Source organism: Oncorhynchus mykiss, chromosome 28 (genome assembly GCF_057628025.1).
Source record: "Oncorhynchus mykiss isolate SJ-2025 chromosome 28, ASM5762802v1, whole genome shotgun sequence".
Classification (NCBI taxonomy): domain Eukaryota; kingdom Metazoa; phylum Chordata; class Actinopteri; order Salmoniformes; family Salmonidae; genus Oncorhynchus; species Oncorhynchus mykiss.
Window position 1 is genome coordinate 31451441 of NC_143049.1, and position 17733 is coordinate 31469173.

The 17733-nt window shown below is 43.5% G+C and overlaps 2 protein-coding genes across 4 annotated transcripts in view; both read left to right on the forward strand.

Annotated features, from left to right (window-relative positions):
• LOC110508922 (MARVEL domain-containing protein 2) lies at nucleotides 1-11556 on the forward strand. Of its 2 annotated transcripts, none has more exons than XM_021589834.3 (6): nucleotides 1-292; nucleotides 5155-6351; nucleotides 9092-9300; nucleotides 9484-9655; nucleotides 9963-10013; nucleotides 10336-11556. In XM_021589834.3, the coding sequence occupies exons 2-6, from the start codon at nucleotides 5233-5235 to the stop codon at nucleotides 10450-10452; spliced, it is 1668 nt and encodes a 555-aa protein (XP_021445509.2). In that variant the 5' UTR covers nucleotides 1-292; nucleotides 5155-5232; the 3' UTR covers nucleotides 10453-11556. The 2 variants fall into 2 exon arrangements, with proteins under 2 accessions (XP_021445509.2, XP_021445510.2); XM_021589835.3 differs by having other exon boundaries at nucleotides 84-292; nucleotides 9963-9994.
• ocln1 (occludin1) overlaps nucleotides 10733-17733 on the forward strand; it is a 21324-nt gene continuing 14323 nt past the window's right edge. Inside the window, exons 1-3 of one of the 2 annotated variants that reach the window (XM_021589837.3) lie at nucleotides 10733-11030; nucleotides 13483-14252; nucleotides 14636-14797. In XM_021589837.3, the coding sequence (XP_021445512.3) occupies nucleotides 13503-14252; nucleotides 14636-14797 (912 nt within the window). In that variant the 5' untranslated portion in view covers nucleotides 10733-11030; nucleotides 13483-13502. Of the gene's footprint in view, nucleotides 11031-11156; nucleotides 11427-13482; nucleotides 14253-14635; nucleotides 14798-17733 lie in introns of those variants that run through there. The other variant, XM_021589836.3, reaches the window with a different exon arrangement.

Sequence of the window (17733 nt, forward strand, 5' to 3'; positions counted from 1 at the left end):
ATAGCCGTTCTCCCACAGAGATTAGCCTAGCGGTGCCAGCCACCCGGCAGCACCAACACAAGGGCTGGTCAGGTTTAATATTCAAGCTCTGCTTCCCTCTCAGCTCGACCGCCTGCGATAACACAGCTGAGTCACCTGAGAGGAGCTGGCTGGGCCTGCTGTAGGGGCAGCCATTTTGAGAACAGTTTCTGCATCACATCATTTTGAGAACTGTTTCTGCATCACAGTTTCTGCATCACAGTTGTGCTACTCAGAACTGGCCCGTGTGGAACTTGTCCTTAGCAACAACAAGGTAAGCTGCCTACATTTTAAAGGAAGTTTCTAACTTCCACATCACATATAAACCTGACTTTCCATGTATAGAAAATCATAGAGGGATTTAATTAGGACTTTATTTGAAGTTATAGTTTGATAATTTGTGTAGACGTTAAGCTTACGTGTCAGTTTATTGTGAGCCAAAGGTAAGTTTTAAGCCTCTTTTGTCTTGTGAGTTGTAGCAGGTAGAAATGTAGAAATGCACAGTTTAAACCAGAAAGCAATTTTGTTTTCTCCTTTTTTGAGTTGGAAGCGAGGAGCTGGAAACAGCATGTTCCCGCTGAGAACCTGAACTGTTTCTGACATTGACTGCACAATGTGATAAATGAGTTTTCCTCAGACTCCTGTGAGGGAGAGGCTATTTATGTGCTGTAAAGAAAAAGTGTTTCACAAACATTCCACCACAGTAATTTTCTTTCTCAAGATCAAACATTCTTGTGGAGCTCTATTTTTAGCTGACCTATAGTAACATATCTGTGCCACATCATTATAATAAAGAGGGGTAAGTAGAACATGATGTCATATAGGGAAAAATAAGCGATAAACTTTAACACCCATTTTCTTGCACTAACACTCACACTTTTTTCTACACTTTTAGCAAAGGGTTCAAAAGGATTCTTTGGTTGGCCCCATAGTAGAACCCTTTTTGGTTCCAGGTAGAACTCTTTTGGGGTTCATGTAGAGCCCTCTTTGTAAGGGGTTGTACATAGAACTCAACCCTCAAAGGGTTCTACCTGGAATCAAAAAGGGTTCTTCAAAGGGTTCTCCTACAGTCCCAGTTAGTATTAAATAGAATGTTACAGCCCCGTCTGCCTGTGGGGAAAACAAGCTGTGGTTACCTAGGTTACCCCATTGGCTCACAGCAAAAACTTGACCTTTTTCAGACACTATTTTCTTGTTGTCTGCTTGTTTTAGTCAATTACAAAGCTACATTTAAGAAAAGTATGTCTAAAGATGACTTTTCAACATTGCCTGTTCTAACGCGTTCTCGTAGAAAAACAAAATCTTTTAGGGGTTCCCTCATGACCCTTTTCATGATGGTGCTAGCAGCCACTCGAGTGAGTGAGTGAGTGATAACTACCTACCAACTGGAACATTAAGCTAGCCAAGACCAACAACACAAACAAATTGACTACACAGCCAAGCAAAAATTATTTAAAGTAATACTTAAGTTGTTTTTTGGGGTATCTGTATTTTACTTTACTAATTATTGTCAGGATTCGAAGAGTGATGGGTAGCAGAGGATTCGGAAAAAACATTTATTCCGGAACAATCACAGCGAACAAAAGAGGGTAAAGCAAACAAGCCCGCAGGAACACAGGCGGGCTAACTGAACTTAAATAACCCCAACTCAAAACCCCAAACAAGGAACAGGTGAAACCAATTAGACCAAACAAAACGAAAAGGGGAAAAGGGATAGGTAGCAGCTAGTAGACCGGTGACGACGACCACTGAGCGCCACCCGAACGGGAAGGGGAGCCACCTTCGGTGATAGTCGTGACAGTACCCCCCCCCCCCCCCTTCCCCGACGCACGGCTCCCGCAGCGCGCCGACACCGGCCTCGAGGACGACCCGGAGGGCGAGGCGCAGGGCGATCCGGATGGAGGAGATGGAATTCCCTCAGCATAGATGGATCCAATATGGCGTTGAGAGTCCAGCACAGCCCGCACAGTGTACGTCGGGGACCCCTCGATGTCCAGAGGGGGTGGAGGGACCTTCCGTACTTCACCTTCCTGCAAGGGACCAGCTACCACCGGCCTGAGGAGAGACACATGAATCGAGGGGTTAATACGATAATACGAAGGGAGTTGTAATCGATAACACACCTCATTTATCCTCCTCAGGACCTTAAATGGCTCCACACACTGCGTTTCCAGCTTCCGGCAGGGCAGGCGGAGGGGCAGGTTTCGGGTCGAGAGCCAGACCCTGTCCCCCGGTGCGAACACGGGGACCTCACTGCGGTGACGGTCAGCGCTCCTCTTCTGCCGTCCACTCGCCTGTCTTAGTCATTCCTGGACAGCCCTCCAGGTCTCCTCAGAGCGCTGCACCCACTCCTCCACCGCAGGAGCCTCGGTCTGGCTCTGATGCCACAGTGCCAGGACCGGCTGGTAGCCCAACACGCACTGAAACGGTGACATGTTGGTGGAGGAGTGGCGGAGTGAGTTCTGGGCCATTTCAGCCCAGGGAACGTATCTCGCCCACTTCCCTGGCCGGTCCTGGCAATACGACCGCAGAAACCTACCCACCTCCTGGTTCACTCTCTCCACTTGCCCATTACTCTCCGGGTGATACCCCGAGGTCAGGCTGACCGAGACCCCCAGACGTTCCATAAACGCCTTCCACACTCAGGATGTGAACTGGGTCCCCGATCAGAAACGATGTCCTCAGGCACCCCGTAGTGCCGGAAGACGTGGGTGAACAGAGCTTCTGTAGGGCCGTAGGGAGACCGGGCAACGGGATAAGACGGCAGGACTTAGAGAACCGATCCACAACAACCAGGATCGTCATGTTTCCCTGACACGGGGGAAGATCAGTGAGGAAGTCCACCGATAGATGAAACCATGGCCGTTGTGGAACAGGGAGGGGCTGTAACTTCCCTCTAGGCAAGTGCCTAGGAGCCTTGCTCTGGGTGCACACCGAACAGGAGGAGACATAGAATCGCACGTCCTTAGCTAAGGTGGGCCACCAGAACTTCGCACTGTCCTCAAAATCCCCGGGTGACCCGACGAGGGTAGACTATGAGCCCACCGAATAAATTGGTCACGGACAACAAGCGGCACGTACCTACGACCCTCCGGGCACTGTGGAGGCGCAGGTTAGTGCCCGCTCGATGTCCGCGTCCACCTCCCATACTACCGGTGCCACCAGCCTCGCAGCCGGAATGATGGGAGTAGGATCGATGGACCGATCCTCGGTGTCGTAGAGACGGGACAGCGCGTCGGCCTTAGTGTTAAGGGAACCTGGTCTATACGAGATCATAAATCTGAATCTGGTGAAAAACATGGCCCACCTTCAGTCTCCTAGCTGCTCGGATATACTCCAGGTTACGGTGGTCAGTCCAGATGAGGAAAGGGTGCTTAGCCCCCTCGAGCCAGTGTCTCCACACCTTCAGGGCTTTAACCACAGCTAACAGCTCCCTGTCCCCCACGTCATAGTTTCGCTCCGCCGGCCTGAGCTTCTTCTTTGAAAAAAGCACAGGGGCGGAGCTTCGGTTGCGTACCCGAGCGCTGTGAGAGCACGGCTCCAACCCCAGCCTCGGACGTGTCCACCTCCACTATGAACGCCAAAGAGGGGTCCAGATGCGCCAACACCGGAGCGTCGGTGAACAGCGCCTTCAAACGGAGGAAAGCTCTGTCCGCCTCTGCCGACCACTGTAAACGCACCCCTCTTCAGCAATGAGGTAATTGGCAAACCCTAAGATCTGCTGCACCTCCTTTACTGTGGTCAGAGTCGGCCAATTACGCACAGCCTTGACGTGGTCACACTCCATCACCACCCCCGAGGTGGAAATGCGATAACCCAGGAAGGAAACGGCTTGTTTGGAAAACTCACATTTCTCAGCCTTAACGTACAGGTCATACTCCAGCAGCCGCCCAAGTACCTTGCGCACCAGAGACACATGCGCGTGTGGCGGAGTATATCAAGATATCGTCAATATACAACACCACACCCTGTCCGTGCAGGTCCCTGAGAATCTCGTCTACAAAGGATTGTTTATCCATGGTCATCTCTACAGCCTCTGATCTGGCGGACTCACTAAACACAAATGCTTAGTTTCTAAATGATGTCTGAGTGGTGGAGTGTGCACCTGGTTAGCCATAAATAAAATAAAAACAAAAATGGTGTCTTCTGGTTTGCTTAATATAAGGAATTTTAAATGATTTATACTCATACATTTGATACTTAAATATATTTTAGCAATTACATTTACTTTTGAAACTTAAGTATATATTTTTAACTTTACTTACAGCAAGTAGTATTTTACTGGGTGACTTTTACTTGAGTCCTTTTCTATTAAGGTAACTTTACTTTTGCTCAAGTATGACAATTGGGTACTTTTCCCACCACTGTATACAGTTGTAACTAGTGAGTGGAGTTACAAACATACTATACTAAACAAGTTAAATGTCTTACCTGTGATTAAATGTTTTCCACACACATGGCTACGTGTAGCCTCCTTGGACACTAGGTCCACACATTTACCACGCCGAATAGCCTGAAGCCACAGCGCTCTTCTTGCAATATCTATTTCCCTATGTGGGAGCGTTGCGAACCGTAGGTAGAGATTTTTGACCTGGTTACATTGAACAACACAGCAGCTTTTCGGCATGTTTTGTTATTTCTGTATAACAAAAAATTGACAACGAAGTTGGCTCTTTTACAATGGCGGTCAATGGGAAATAATGTTTGTTTTCCCCATCTTTTGGTCGTAGTCGAGGGGAATTCCTTCTTAGTACATGAATATCGACTTGGACTATGGGGACACCTGAATAACTATTTTAGGTTCTAGATAACACCTTTTTTTCGAAGAGTGTCGCACTGCTTTGCTGATAGCTACTTTATTGAGGAAAAATGTACTTACTAAGACTTTGATAGGTGGTTGTCTCACCTAGCTATCTTAAGATCAATGCACTAACTGTAAGTCGCTCTGGACAAGAGCGTCTACAAAATGATTCAAATGAAAATGTAAATACAGGATTAATTGGTCAAAATGTTAGTCAATATCAACAATTATTACAAGTGTGAAAAAATACACAGCTTACATATTCAAAAATGCTAAATCCCTATTACAGTAGACCTAAGCCTGTTTTGTTTTTTGTTCCTTTTTGATTCACACAGTTCCTCTACGACAAGAAAATTAACTTCATCTTTCATCAATGATTAAATAAGCCCACTGACTGTATATCAGCCCATAGCATGAAAAACTGGAGTAAGATATTCAAGAGCGGAGACCCTGAGAGTGTGGATGGGAACTCCTCTTCGAAGAGGATCTCCTCGAACAATGGCCCAGCAGAGCTACCTCAGAGAAACTTTGAGGATAACCTTTCACATGATGCAAACTCCACTGCCCACTCATCCATCACTCCTCCACATGTACAAGGAGAGGGTGATGGTGAGGACGAGGGGACCCTAAAGGGCAGGTTGAGAACCCTCCTCATCCAATCATGGGGCAGTATTCTCCACAAATTGGGGAAAGGTGATGCAGACTCTGATCTGAGCTTCAATGGGGTCAAGATTGTGCCCAATGGGTCCAGGGTGAGTCCACCTGTCAGCCCAATAATAGAGAGGAGGTACTGGGACACTCAGGACTCATTGGGGACCTCCAGCAAGAGTTCCCGTAGGCCCTTGTTGAGGGACAGTCCCATAGACAATGACCAACTACATTATCTTCCAGAGGAATCAGAGTTGACCAGTATCCATCCAGCTGAGTACTATGCGGAGAAGGTGGAAGTCTACAAACTTAAGTACTCCTATATGAAATCCTGGCCTGGGTTACTAAGACTCCTGGCTGGTTTTGAACTTCTCTTTGGGGGTATGGTCCTTGCCTGTGTCTGTGCCTACATCTATAAGGACAGTGAGTGGTCGAACGCCTATGGACTGTATAACAATAGTCATGGCACGTCGGGGAACTCCTATAATGGACCCATGACTCCATTCGTGATGGCGGTGGTTGGGGTGACGTGGATTGTAACCATCCTCCTACTGGTGATAGGGCTGACCATGTACTACCGTACCATTCTCCTGGACTCACCCTGGTGGCCGCTCACAGAAGGCATCATCAACGTCGCCCTGTTCCTCCTCTACATGGCGGCTGGTATCGTGTACCTGAATGACCTCAAACGTGGGGGGTTGTGTTACATGACCATTGGCATTAACCCCATAATGTCCAGCCTGTGTCGGGTTGACGGAGGACAGATGGCTGGCACGGCTTTCATCTTCATCAACATGCTGATGTACCTCATCAGCTTCCTGGTGTGTCTGAAAATGTGGAGGCATGAGGCCACCCGCAGGGAGATGGAGTTCTTCGAGAGCCAGGTAGGTGGTTGACTAATGGCATTTCCATTGCCCATTGGCAACAGAATGGGCAATAGAATGGCCACTCTTGAGAGGCACATTGGTTTAAGGCACTGCATCTCAGTGCTAGAGGTGTCACTACAGACCCTGGTTCGATTCCAGGCTGTATCACAACCATCCGTGATTGAGAGTTCCATAGGGCGGCGTACAATTGCCCCAGCGTCGTCCTTTTTAGGGTTTGGCCGGGGTAGGCCGTCATTGTAAATAAGAATTTGTTTATGATTAACAGATTGGCCTTGTTAAAAAAAAAATGTAATAAAAAAATTGCCATCTGGAAGTTGTTATGGGACTGGTGTCAGATCAAGCTGTTTTTAGTGGAATGAGTAAAAAAATGCCATAGATCTCAAAACAACAGCAGAAGGAGTAGCCAAATAAGTTTTTCAATTGAAGACAACATTTAGAAAAATTATGATTCTCTACCATGTGTTTTATCTCTGTAGGAAGACGAAATACATATTATTGATAAAGTTGAACAATATAGTTAAATATATACAGTACCAGTCAAAAGTTTGGACACACCTACTCATTCAAGGGTTTTTCTTTATTTTTACTATTTTCTACATAGTGAAGACATCAAAACTATAAGATAACATATATGGAATCATGTTGTAACCAAAATATATTTCAGATTTTAGATTATTCAAAGTAGCCACCCTTTTCCTTGATGACAGCTTTGCCTTGATGACAGCTTTGCACACTCTTGGCATTCTCTCAACCAGCTTCACCTGGAATGCTTTTCCAACAGTCTTCAAGGAGTTCCTACATATGCTGAGCACTTGTTGGCTGCTTTTCCTTCACTCTGTGGTCCAACTCATCCCAAACCATCTCAATTGGGTTGAAGTCAGGTGATTGTGGAGGCCAGGTCATCTGATGCAGCACTCCATCACTCTCCTTCTTGGTAAAATTGCCCTTACACAGCCTGGAGGTGTGTTTTGGGTCATTGTCCTGTTGAAAAACAAATGATAGTCCCACTGATCGCAAAACAGATGGGATGGCGTATCGCTGCAGAATGCTGTGGTAGCCTTGCTGGTTAAGTGTGCCTATAATTCTAAATAAATTACGACAGTGTCACCAGCAAAGCACCCACACCTCCTCCTCCATGCTTCACTGTGGGAACCACACATGCAGAGATCATCCATTCACCTACTCTGCATCTCACAAAGACACGGCGGTTGGAACCAAAAATCTAAAATTTGGACTCATCAGACCAAAGGACAGATTTCCACCAGTCTAATGTCCATTGCTCATGTTTCTTGGCCCAAGCAACTCTCTTTTTCTTATTGGTGTCCTTCAGTAGTTGTTTATTTTCAGCAATTCGACAATGAAGGCCTGATTCACGCAGTCTCCTCTGAACAGTTGATGTTGAGATGAGTCTGTTATTTGAACTCTGTGCGTCACAGTCTGAGGTGCAGTTAATTGCTGCTTTCTGAGGCTGGAAACTCTAAGGAACGTTTTTTTTTTTACCCTTATTTTACCAGGTAAGTTGACTGAGAACACATTCTCAATTACAGCAACAGCATGTGGAATAGTTACAGGGGAGAGGGGGGGGGGGGGGTGAATGAGCCAGTTGAAAGCTGGGGATGATTAGGTGGCCATGATGGTATGATGGCCAGATTGGGAATTTTGCAAGGACACCAGGGTTAACACCCCTACTCTTATGATAAGTGCCATGGGATCTTTAGTGACCACAGAGAGTCAGAACACCTGTTTAACGTCCCATCCGAAAGACAGCAATGTCCCCAATCACTGTCCTGGGGCATTGGGATACTTTATTTAGACCAGAGGAAAGGGTGCCTCCTACTGGCTCTCCAACACCACTTCCAGCAGCATCTGGTCTCCCATCCAGGGACCAACCAGAGACCAACCAGGACCAAGCCTGCTTAGCTTCAGAGCAAGCCAGCAGGGGGATACAGGGTGGTATGCTGCTTCTGGCTATCTTATCCTCTGCGCCAGAAGTAACTCTGGGTCTTCCATTCCTGTGGCGGTCCTCATGAGAGCCAGTTTCATCATAGCGCTTGATGGTTTTTGCGATTGCACTTGAAGAAACTTTCAAAGTTCCTGAAATGTTCCGCATTGACTGACCTTCATGTCTTAAAGTAATGATGCATTGTCGTTTCTCTTTGCTTATTTGAGCTGTTCTTGCCATAATATGGACTTGGTATTTTACCAAATAGGGCTATCCTCTGTATACCACCCTTACCTTGTTACAACACAACTGATTGGCTCAAACGCATTAAGAAGGAAAGGAAGAAATTCCACAAATGAACTTTTAACAAGGCACACTTGTTAATTGAAATGCATTCCAGGTGACTACCTCATGAAGCTGGTTGAGAGAATGCCAAAAGTGTTCAAAGCTGTCATCAAGGCAAAGGGTGGCTACTTTGACGAATCTCAAATATGAAACATATTTTGATTTGTTAAACACTTTTTTGCTTACTACATGATTCCCTGTGTTATTTCATAGTTTTAACGTCTTCACTATTATTATACAATGTAGAAAATAGTAAAAATAAAGAAAAACCCTGGAATGAGCAGGTGTGTCCAAACTTTTGACTGGTACTGTACATAACTTCACACAGTTGCAATCACCATATCAGGCAACATGAGGCAGGTTGTTTTTACCCTTTCATCACAGTGTACATGTGTCATTGGATGCTTTGGAGTTGTTGCATGATACATAATTCTTCAACTTTGGCTTCAGGAGCATCTGAGGTCCATCTCTGTTGCCCAGACCAAACCTCCTCATCCCCAGACCAAGAGGATTGTGTTTAAGGATGAGATGGACAGCTCAGTAAGGGCGACCAAACGCCTGCACATCACAGATTTCCATCAGGAGGAGCCAGGCAGCCGGAACAGAGCCAACCCCACAGGGTATGCCGAGAAGCCCAGAGTCGTCGCAGACTATATAATGTGAGTGAGAGGATTTGCCTAATATCCTGAAACTGATTTTGGGTAAGGATGTGAGGCTCTCGTGCTGAGGTACACATGGAGCAACAGGAAGTGCTCATATTTGGTTCAATTGTACGAGGTGCAATAATGATATGTAATAAGACATTATCTAACATAGCCTTGTGTCTTACCCTATCCCTTCAGTAAATATCCAGAAATCTTCTCTATGGAAGAAAGGGAAAAATACAAAGCTGTTTTTAATGACCAGTATCAGGAGTACAAGGACCTTCACAAAGACATCAGTACCACCTTCATGAAGTTCAGAGAGCTGGATGCCATGATGGGCAAACTCCTCAAAGATGGAAATAGTCATGAGGTGAGTGATTTCATCTAACTGCAAATCTGGGCCTGAGCCTCGATGGTGTTTTCGATCTCACTATGATATGATACCCCTTTCCTTTTCTCTGGAAGTGTAACGACACTTGAACTCAATATATATTTTGTTATCTCATTGTCACTGTCACTGAGCAATGAGAGGTACAATCCATTCCATTCCATGCCCTGCACAAAGGCTTCCACTAAAAAATAGCATGTGACATCTGCAGAATATAATTTTTAAACATGAATATCTTTCATCCTTTTAACCAATTTAATTGTGGGTGTTTTTTCTGTCCATGATCTAGGAGCAGAAGAGAATCCAGCGGATTTTGAAGAAGTATGAGCAAAACAAAAGTGTATGTGGTGAATGGAGACCCCTAACATTCCACTCACGCTTCCTCACTTACGCTGAAACAATTTCGAAAATCATTCAGCAGTCATTTTAACGTTCAACTGAGATGTAGTAGAATTGTTACTGTTGTGTAAACACCCAGGTAATATTTGCTTTTTCAATAAAGCTGCCCATTCATGTGAATAATATTGCTGCTACTTTGAAACGGGGCCTCTAGATTTCTCATTTAACACCGCTTACATTACAAAAAGAATCAGGCTGTGGAGAAAGATGCGAAGTGATGGAGCTGCAGTCAACACGATGTGTGTTTATTTTTGACTTCACAGAACCCTGCCTTCCTGGAGAAGAAGGGACGCTGTGACTATCTGAAAGCTAAATTAGGCCACATCAAGAACAGGATCCGCAATTTCGACCAAGACAGCTTGGCAAAGGGTCGGACCTGAAGAAATAACACACAGAAGGAACAAAAGGACCATCATTATTCTGTTCCTGTCACGCCTTTGATTGTTTCGTTATTTAAGCACCATTTGTTTTTGTTGGTGTGTTGTTTATTTAGATTTCAGCAAATGTCTGTACAAATCAGTAACTGTGTGTTGTTCCATTATAGTCTACAACATGTTTTGTGCTGCTGTAAAGATTGCTTGCCCAGAAATATTGTGAGTGAGTTTCAGTCGTGGAGTGAATGAACTCGTAAACCAACCCAGAGCGCAATTGTGTACCTTTGGACTTTTGTGGACAATGCTAACAGGGTCAATTCACATTTCATTGACTAGCATTGCATTTGCAGAGCTTTACATATACACTACATAACGTGGATAGTTTTTTGTATTTTCTTTATATGAATTGTTAAATATGAAACGTTAAAAGGGCAGTAGGGAACCAACAATCCACTAACACAGCAATGACATATGCAATACTTCCGTTTTTTAAAGAATCCATAAGAATACAAAAAAAAAAACCATTTGTTTTAGTAACATGTTTTATTTTTTATGAAAATCTATTCCTGTCAAGAGTTTTGCAGGTAAGCCTATACAGCAGATGCACATTCTTCCAGATGTGTTGTATCTCTCCTCCACCTTCATATTACTGATCTGGAAAAACGTGATAAGCGACATCCAGTTTAAGGTAGGCTCTCTCCCTCCAGTCTCCACATTTTGAAGGAGAGCGCGATAGTTTTTGAAAAGTCTACTGTGTTGAGACCATAGACTGGTTGAGATCCTTGCGCACCGCCATGCGCATTGGTGCAGCCAAGAGAACAGGCAGTGCACACGTTTTAATAGTTTCAGGAGATGTAGCCTACATGCGTTAAAAAGCTTCGAAAAGTAGGCCTATATTCGAAGTGATAATAGATGTAATGTTAAACTTTTTTTGTGCACAATGACCGTTTTTCAGTAACATTAGCCTAAAGACGTTTCAGGTAAGTGAACGTTATCAGTTGGTACTACAATTATGTTTGACAGGCTGTGTTGGTGACACGGAATTTGGAATGTAATGTAATGACTCCATCTGATAAACCGTGGAAAATTAAAGTAGCACATAGGATACAATTCTTTGTTTTTTTGTTTGTGTGAGCAGAAAAGCTGCTAAACGTTTACGGGTTGCGTTGTTTTAGTCTTTCTCTTGTTAATTTATATTATTTCACCGTTATTTATACAGGTAAGTAAATTATGAAAAAAATGTTATTTATTTACAATGACGACCTGTCTAACACATTAATAAACAACACATCAACAAACAACAATTACACTAGATATCTATTACACATCATTTACACAGCACATGAAAAGCAAACACAATCATGTAAAACGAACATCAGCCTGAATCGCTCTAGAGTAGGGATGGGCAATTTATGTAGGCCCACATATCCTTTCCCCCCTCAAAAATAAAACACATTGTTTTTGTTTTGTAGAAATTGCACCTTGTGTATTCTACTATTCAACTCTCAACCATCTCAACTGTACAATACACAAGGTGCAATTTCGAATTGTTGATATGCATCAGCAGTTTATCTCTTGTTATGTCAGTCACTGACTGCACTTAATTAGCCTATGTCAGCTGACTTGTATATTTTTTATTTATTCTTTATTTTGTACTTTTTACCACTTTTTCGTGATACACAATTGGTAGTTACAGTCTTATCCCACCACTGAAATGGCGGCCCCCACATCCATCAGTAGTTGACCATCCCTGTCCTAAAGGCACCACATCTACCAACTTTAAGGCCTTTTGGAGCTCATGCCACACAAGAGGCAAAAGAAACTAGACCCTCATGTTTATATTTATAGGCCTGGATGTTTTTTAGTTGGGCAAATATTCTTGTGCTTTTACTGTGGTGTGCAGGCCTATTTTTAGAATTGTATGCAAAAACATTTTTTAATTAGTTTTCACCATTACTAATAATAATTTCATACAGGATATGGACTGTGGCCAGTGAATATAGCAGTATCGTGTATTTTGTATGACTGAAGCCTTGAACTTGCTTGCTTTGATGCCTGTCAGCCTTTCATGAGTTCAGCTCGTGAATTATTTACTGTATCCTGCCTATCAGAGACCACAGATGTGTGTTCTAACTTTACTATCCTTTTGAGTTCCAAAAGTTCTCACAAGGATAGTAACATAAGGAACATTTGACAAGTGGAGACATTTCACTGTCCCCAAAAGGAAAAATGCTATTTTAGGCGTAGGTGTTAGGTATAGGGTTAGGGTTAGAATTAGGGTTAGGAGTTAGGATTAGGTTTATGGTTAGGGGTTAGGTATAGGGTTAGAATTAGGGTTAGGTTTATGGTTAGGTATAGGGTTAGGGTTAGGGTTAGAATTAGGGTTAGGAGTTAGGATTAGGTTTATGGTTAGGGGTTTGGGTTTAAGGTTAGGGTTAAGGTTAGGGAAAATAGTAGTTTGAATGGGAATAAATGTTTTGGTCCCCACTTGGATAGTAAAACCAACGTGTGTGTGTGTGTGTGTGTATGTCTAGACCTAAACATAGCTCAGGTTAGAGTGGTGACAGTCAGATGTAACTGTGAGGGCATAGTCACTATCATCATTACATAGCTTATTGTACCCTCCCCTTGTATATTCATCACATGCGGACAGGACACATGACACCTGGGCTGAAGCAGCTGAGAGGTAGAGAGCACAGTGGAAAACACCACGCATCACTGCACACACTGCTGCTTCTGGCTGTCTAAATTATTGAGGTCCACTGGGTTGAGTTGCAGTGGACTGATGAGTTGTGCTGTTCACTGAGAGAGAGGGAGTGTTGTTGGCAACAAAACTAATGAGAATACCGTCGGTTGGGCAAACACACAGAGAGAAGAGAGACACTCCAGATCTGTCCAATGTGTCAGTCCAATGGGATGTAATAGCACTTGATGTCATTTGATATCATGATATCATTTATAGAATTTGCGATAAGATGTGATTTGTTATGATAGTACATTAGTATGACATAATAAAATGTATGTCTTGTTTTGCAGGCCTCCCTTCTCTCTGAATCATGTATGAGCCGCGGCACTATGACAACCCACCCATCTATAGTCCTCCCTACACTGCTACCTCCAATGGATTCTACACCCACAGAAGTGTACACTCCCCAAGGAGCAACTTTGACCCCTACCCTCCTCCCCCTGACTCATTCTATATGGAAGATAGGCCTCAACACTTCTACAAATGGTTCTCTGCTCCTGGGCTTGTCAAAACAATGGAAGGAGCAACAGTCATCTTGTGTTTCCTCATTTTTGCCTGTGTAGCCTCCACGTTGGTCTGGGACATGCACGGAGCAGGAATAGGAATGGGGGGCTATGGAACAGGGTCTATGGGGGTTGGCAGTGGCACTGGTGGCTATTACGGAGGCAGCTATGGCTATTCCAGCTCCTACATGACCCCGTATTCGGCCAAGTCAGCCATGATATCCATGGCGGCCATTAACTTCCTGGTTTCTCTGGGATTCCTTGTGGGGAGTTTTTCTCGGTCGCCTGCTATGCGTGGTCGGAGGTTTTACCTGACAGTGTTAGTCTGTGACGTTGTCCTGGCGGTGCTGCAGGGCATCATTGACATTGTGTTTGTGATCGGTGTCAACCCCATGTCGCAGAGCTCTCAGAGCATGCTCTATAACCCCATGCTTATGATGTGCCAGAACATGCAGGGAAGCCCCAGTCTGAGTGGGAGTGTGGGAGCAGGGTTCCCTGGGGGTTTCCCCATGTACAACCAGTATCTCCAACACTACTGTTACATGGACCCTGAAGAGGTGGGTCAAAGCTTTACTTCAATGCCCTTCGTAATTATTGGGACAGTGAAGCATTTTTTCTTCTTATGGTTCTATACTCCAGAAGTTTGGATTTGAAATCAAACAAATGACTATGAGGTTAAAGTGCAGACTGAAGAAAAAATGCTTCACTGTCCCAATAATTACGGAGAGCACTGTACATCTTTACTTTATAAACCTTAACAGTTTACTACTACATAACATGCTATGATATACTTTTGACCCTTTTTTGTTTTCTCAGTTGGATAGCTGTTGTAATAAATGGCAATCATTGTGGCTAATCATATATAGATACTCTTTCATTCACCTAAAGAAATTAATCATATGTAGTAATGAGGACACATCTAATTTACCCTCCGTTTCAGGCTGTGGCGTTGGTGCTTGGGTTCTTAGTAGTGGTGGCACTGTGTGTAGCTGCATACTACGCCTACAAAACCCGCAGTAAGATCTGGCGCCACGGCAAACCCAACATCATCTGGGACCGACCTCTGCTCAGACCACCTGAACGAAATGATGTACAGGACTGGGTAAGTGGAAAATTTGATTTCTTGCGGTTCAAGAATGGGCAGAAATTCACTGCAGTAGTGCTTTCCTACTCACGTTGGCCAAGAACATCACAAACAGTTGACATGTTTGACCAAGTGCGTTACAATGAATTCCTTTGTGTCCCAAATTGTCACCTGGATAACTAGATCAATAGCAAAGCTCTCAAGAAAGTGTTTGGAAGAATAAACATTGTGTTGTGGTGTGGTGATATTTAAGCAATAAGGCCCGAGGAGGTGTTGTGTCGTGCCTATGAACAGCCCTTAGCCGTGGTATATTGGCCATATACCACAAACCCCCGAGGTGCCTTATTGCTATTATAAACTGGTTACCAACATAATTAGGTCAGCAAAAATAACGGTTTTGTCATACCTGTGGTATACGGTCTGATGTACCACGGCTGTCAGCCAATCAGCATTCAGGGCTCAAACCACCCAGTTTATAAACGCTCTCAACATAGTGGTTGGAAGAATAAACATGGCATTGTGGTGTGATCATTAGGTGACTGTGGTCACAGATTATCCATTATATTGACCAAATACTCAAGTGGCCTCTCTAACAATGAAAACAAATGTCTTTAAAAATCGAAGGCTGTTCGGAGGAGGCAAGGTCAGGTTGGACCATTCTAGCCAATGAGAGGGGGTACATGCGTGTAAACACCAGGCACAACACTAAAAATGAAGTGCTTTGTAACACTAAAACTAGTGGCAACTGAACTGATAACACCTTAAGGGAGATGAAACGGTAACTTTGCTGCAGTATTGAAACACATGGTTCTGAGTGTATTGAGACAGATTTAAGGTGGACTGAAACATTCATCCTGAGGTGTTCTGAAACATGACGGTGTGATGTAACACCACATCATCAAGAGTTGTGCAACACCTTGCCAGAGATTGGGAGCACTAACTAGAGCCCTGCACAGGTATGAATTTTACGCCTGAGTCCTACCCATGCCTTCAGACTCAACCCTACCCAGGCCCGATTGCTTCTGCCAAATTTAAGGCCCTGTCCGAAAACCTGAAATCCTCTTTGTCTGTCACAGATTTCTTCAATTAAAATTACTCGGAGCTGATTTCCTTGTGTTTTTACAGTCTTTTATGTCACAAAAAGTTAATTTTTTGCTCAGAAAGATTGGTGTCTGAATAAGTTGGGGAACCCTGGCCTACAAACTTCTCCACTCTATGGAAAGGGGAGACTCTTACGAAAACAATGGTGCTCTCCGTTGTATCACAGGACTTGTCTGAATGGAACCCAGTGTCACAGGACTCGTCTGAATGTTTCCCATACAAACAAATGGATGTATGGAGGTAGTTTTGTGTCAACAAAAATAAGGGGTTAAATATGTGTCCACAAAAAAATAAAACATTTCTTGAGCTTTCTTATATCTCCTTGATATAGGACAGACACTTCAAAACCTTATTCCTTATGATTTATTTTTTGACTTGTCTTTTTTGGCATTTATGAACGTGTTATTCAGTCCATTTCTAGGGGCTAGTTGTAAAGGCCAAATTCAATCATTTCAAATTATTATTTTTATACCTAAAGGGGTCCTAACATTCAAAATTGAATAGCTAAATGAACGATGGTATGACCATCTTAAAACAATTCCATATGTACTTTTAAATGTTAAATCCACTTAAATCAGTATAGATGAAGGGGAGGAGACAGGTTAAATAATCATTTTTAAGATGAGACATGGATTGTGTATGTTTGCCATTCAGAGGGTGAACGGACAAAGTAGAATGGTAGTAGGTGCCGGGCGCACCGGTTTGTGTTAAGAACTACAACACTGCTGGGTTTCCCGTATGTATCAAGAATGGTCCACCACCCTTAGGACATCCAACCAACTTGACAGATGTAGGATCTTAATTTCATAATGTTTGTTGCTGAGAATTTTCCTGCACAGCAGAAAAGAGTCACTTTTAGTGTATTCTATGTGTAACGGCTGTCGGAAGGAGAGGACCAAGGTGCAGCATGGTATGTGTCCATATATATTAAATGAACACGGGAATAACAAAAATAACAAAGAGAACGACCAAAACAGTTCTGGCCTTAGTTCCTTTTTTATGTCTTTGTGTTAGGTTGGTCAGGGCGTGAGTTGGGGTGGGTAGTCTGTGTTCTTTTTTCTATGTTGTTATATTTCTATGTGTTTGGCCTAGTATGTTTCTCAATCAGATGCAGGTGTCGTTCGTTGTCTCTGATTGAGAATCATACTTAGGTAGCCGGTTTTCCCCATTTTGGTTGTGGGTGTTTAATTTCTGTTCAGTGTCTGTTCACCTGGCAGAACTGTTTAATTTTCTCTTTGTTGTTATTTTGTGTAGTGTTCAGTTTTTCCAATTAAAATATGACGAACACTTACAACGCTGCATTTTGGTCCTCCTCTCCTTCCACCACCAACGAGAATCGTTACACTATGTTTAAAAAGGCTTCTAAAGTTTGTAATTTACACTTTAAAATGTCAGATTTGCCCTAATGAAAAATGTATCAAACTCTACAAAAAAAATTAGATTAATTATAATCCACAAAATAATTCACATTTGCTGTTGCTGCAGGATTATTTTCCTGCTGTAGCAAACTGGCTCAAATTAAGATCCTACACCTGTAGAGTCCATTCCCCGATGAAATGAGGACGTTCTGGAGGGCAAAAAGCACTTCAGCCCAGGGCTCAATGCGATCCACGAGTCATCCATTATGCTAATGTCCTAGCCTGAGTCTTTAAATTCTGATGATGGTACATGGTATAGAAGGTTGTTTAGATTAATTGAGTCACAGTACAGTTGAGTTAGATTATATTATTGACAGTTGACAGTTCAGCTGGCATTAGTCTTTGATGTTGGTCTTGATTGGCCAGCCGGTGGGTATCATGTGTGTGTGTATATATATATGTATATATATATATATATGTGTGTATGATTTTCTG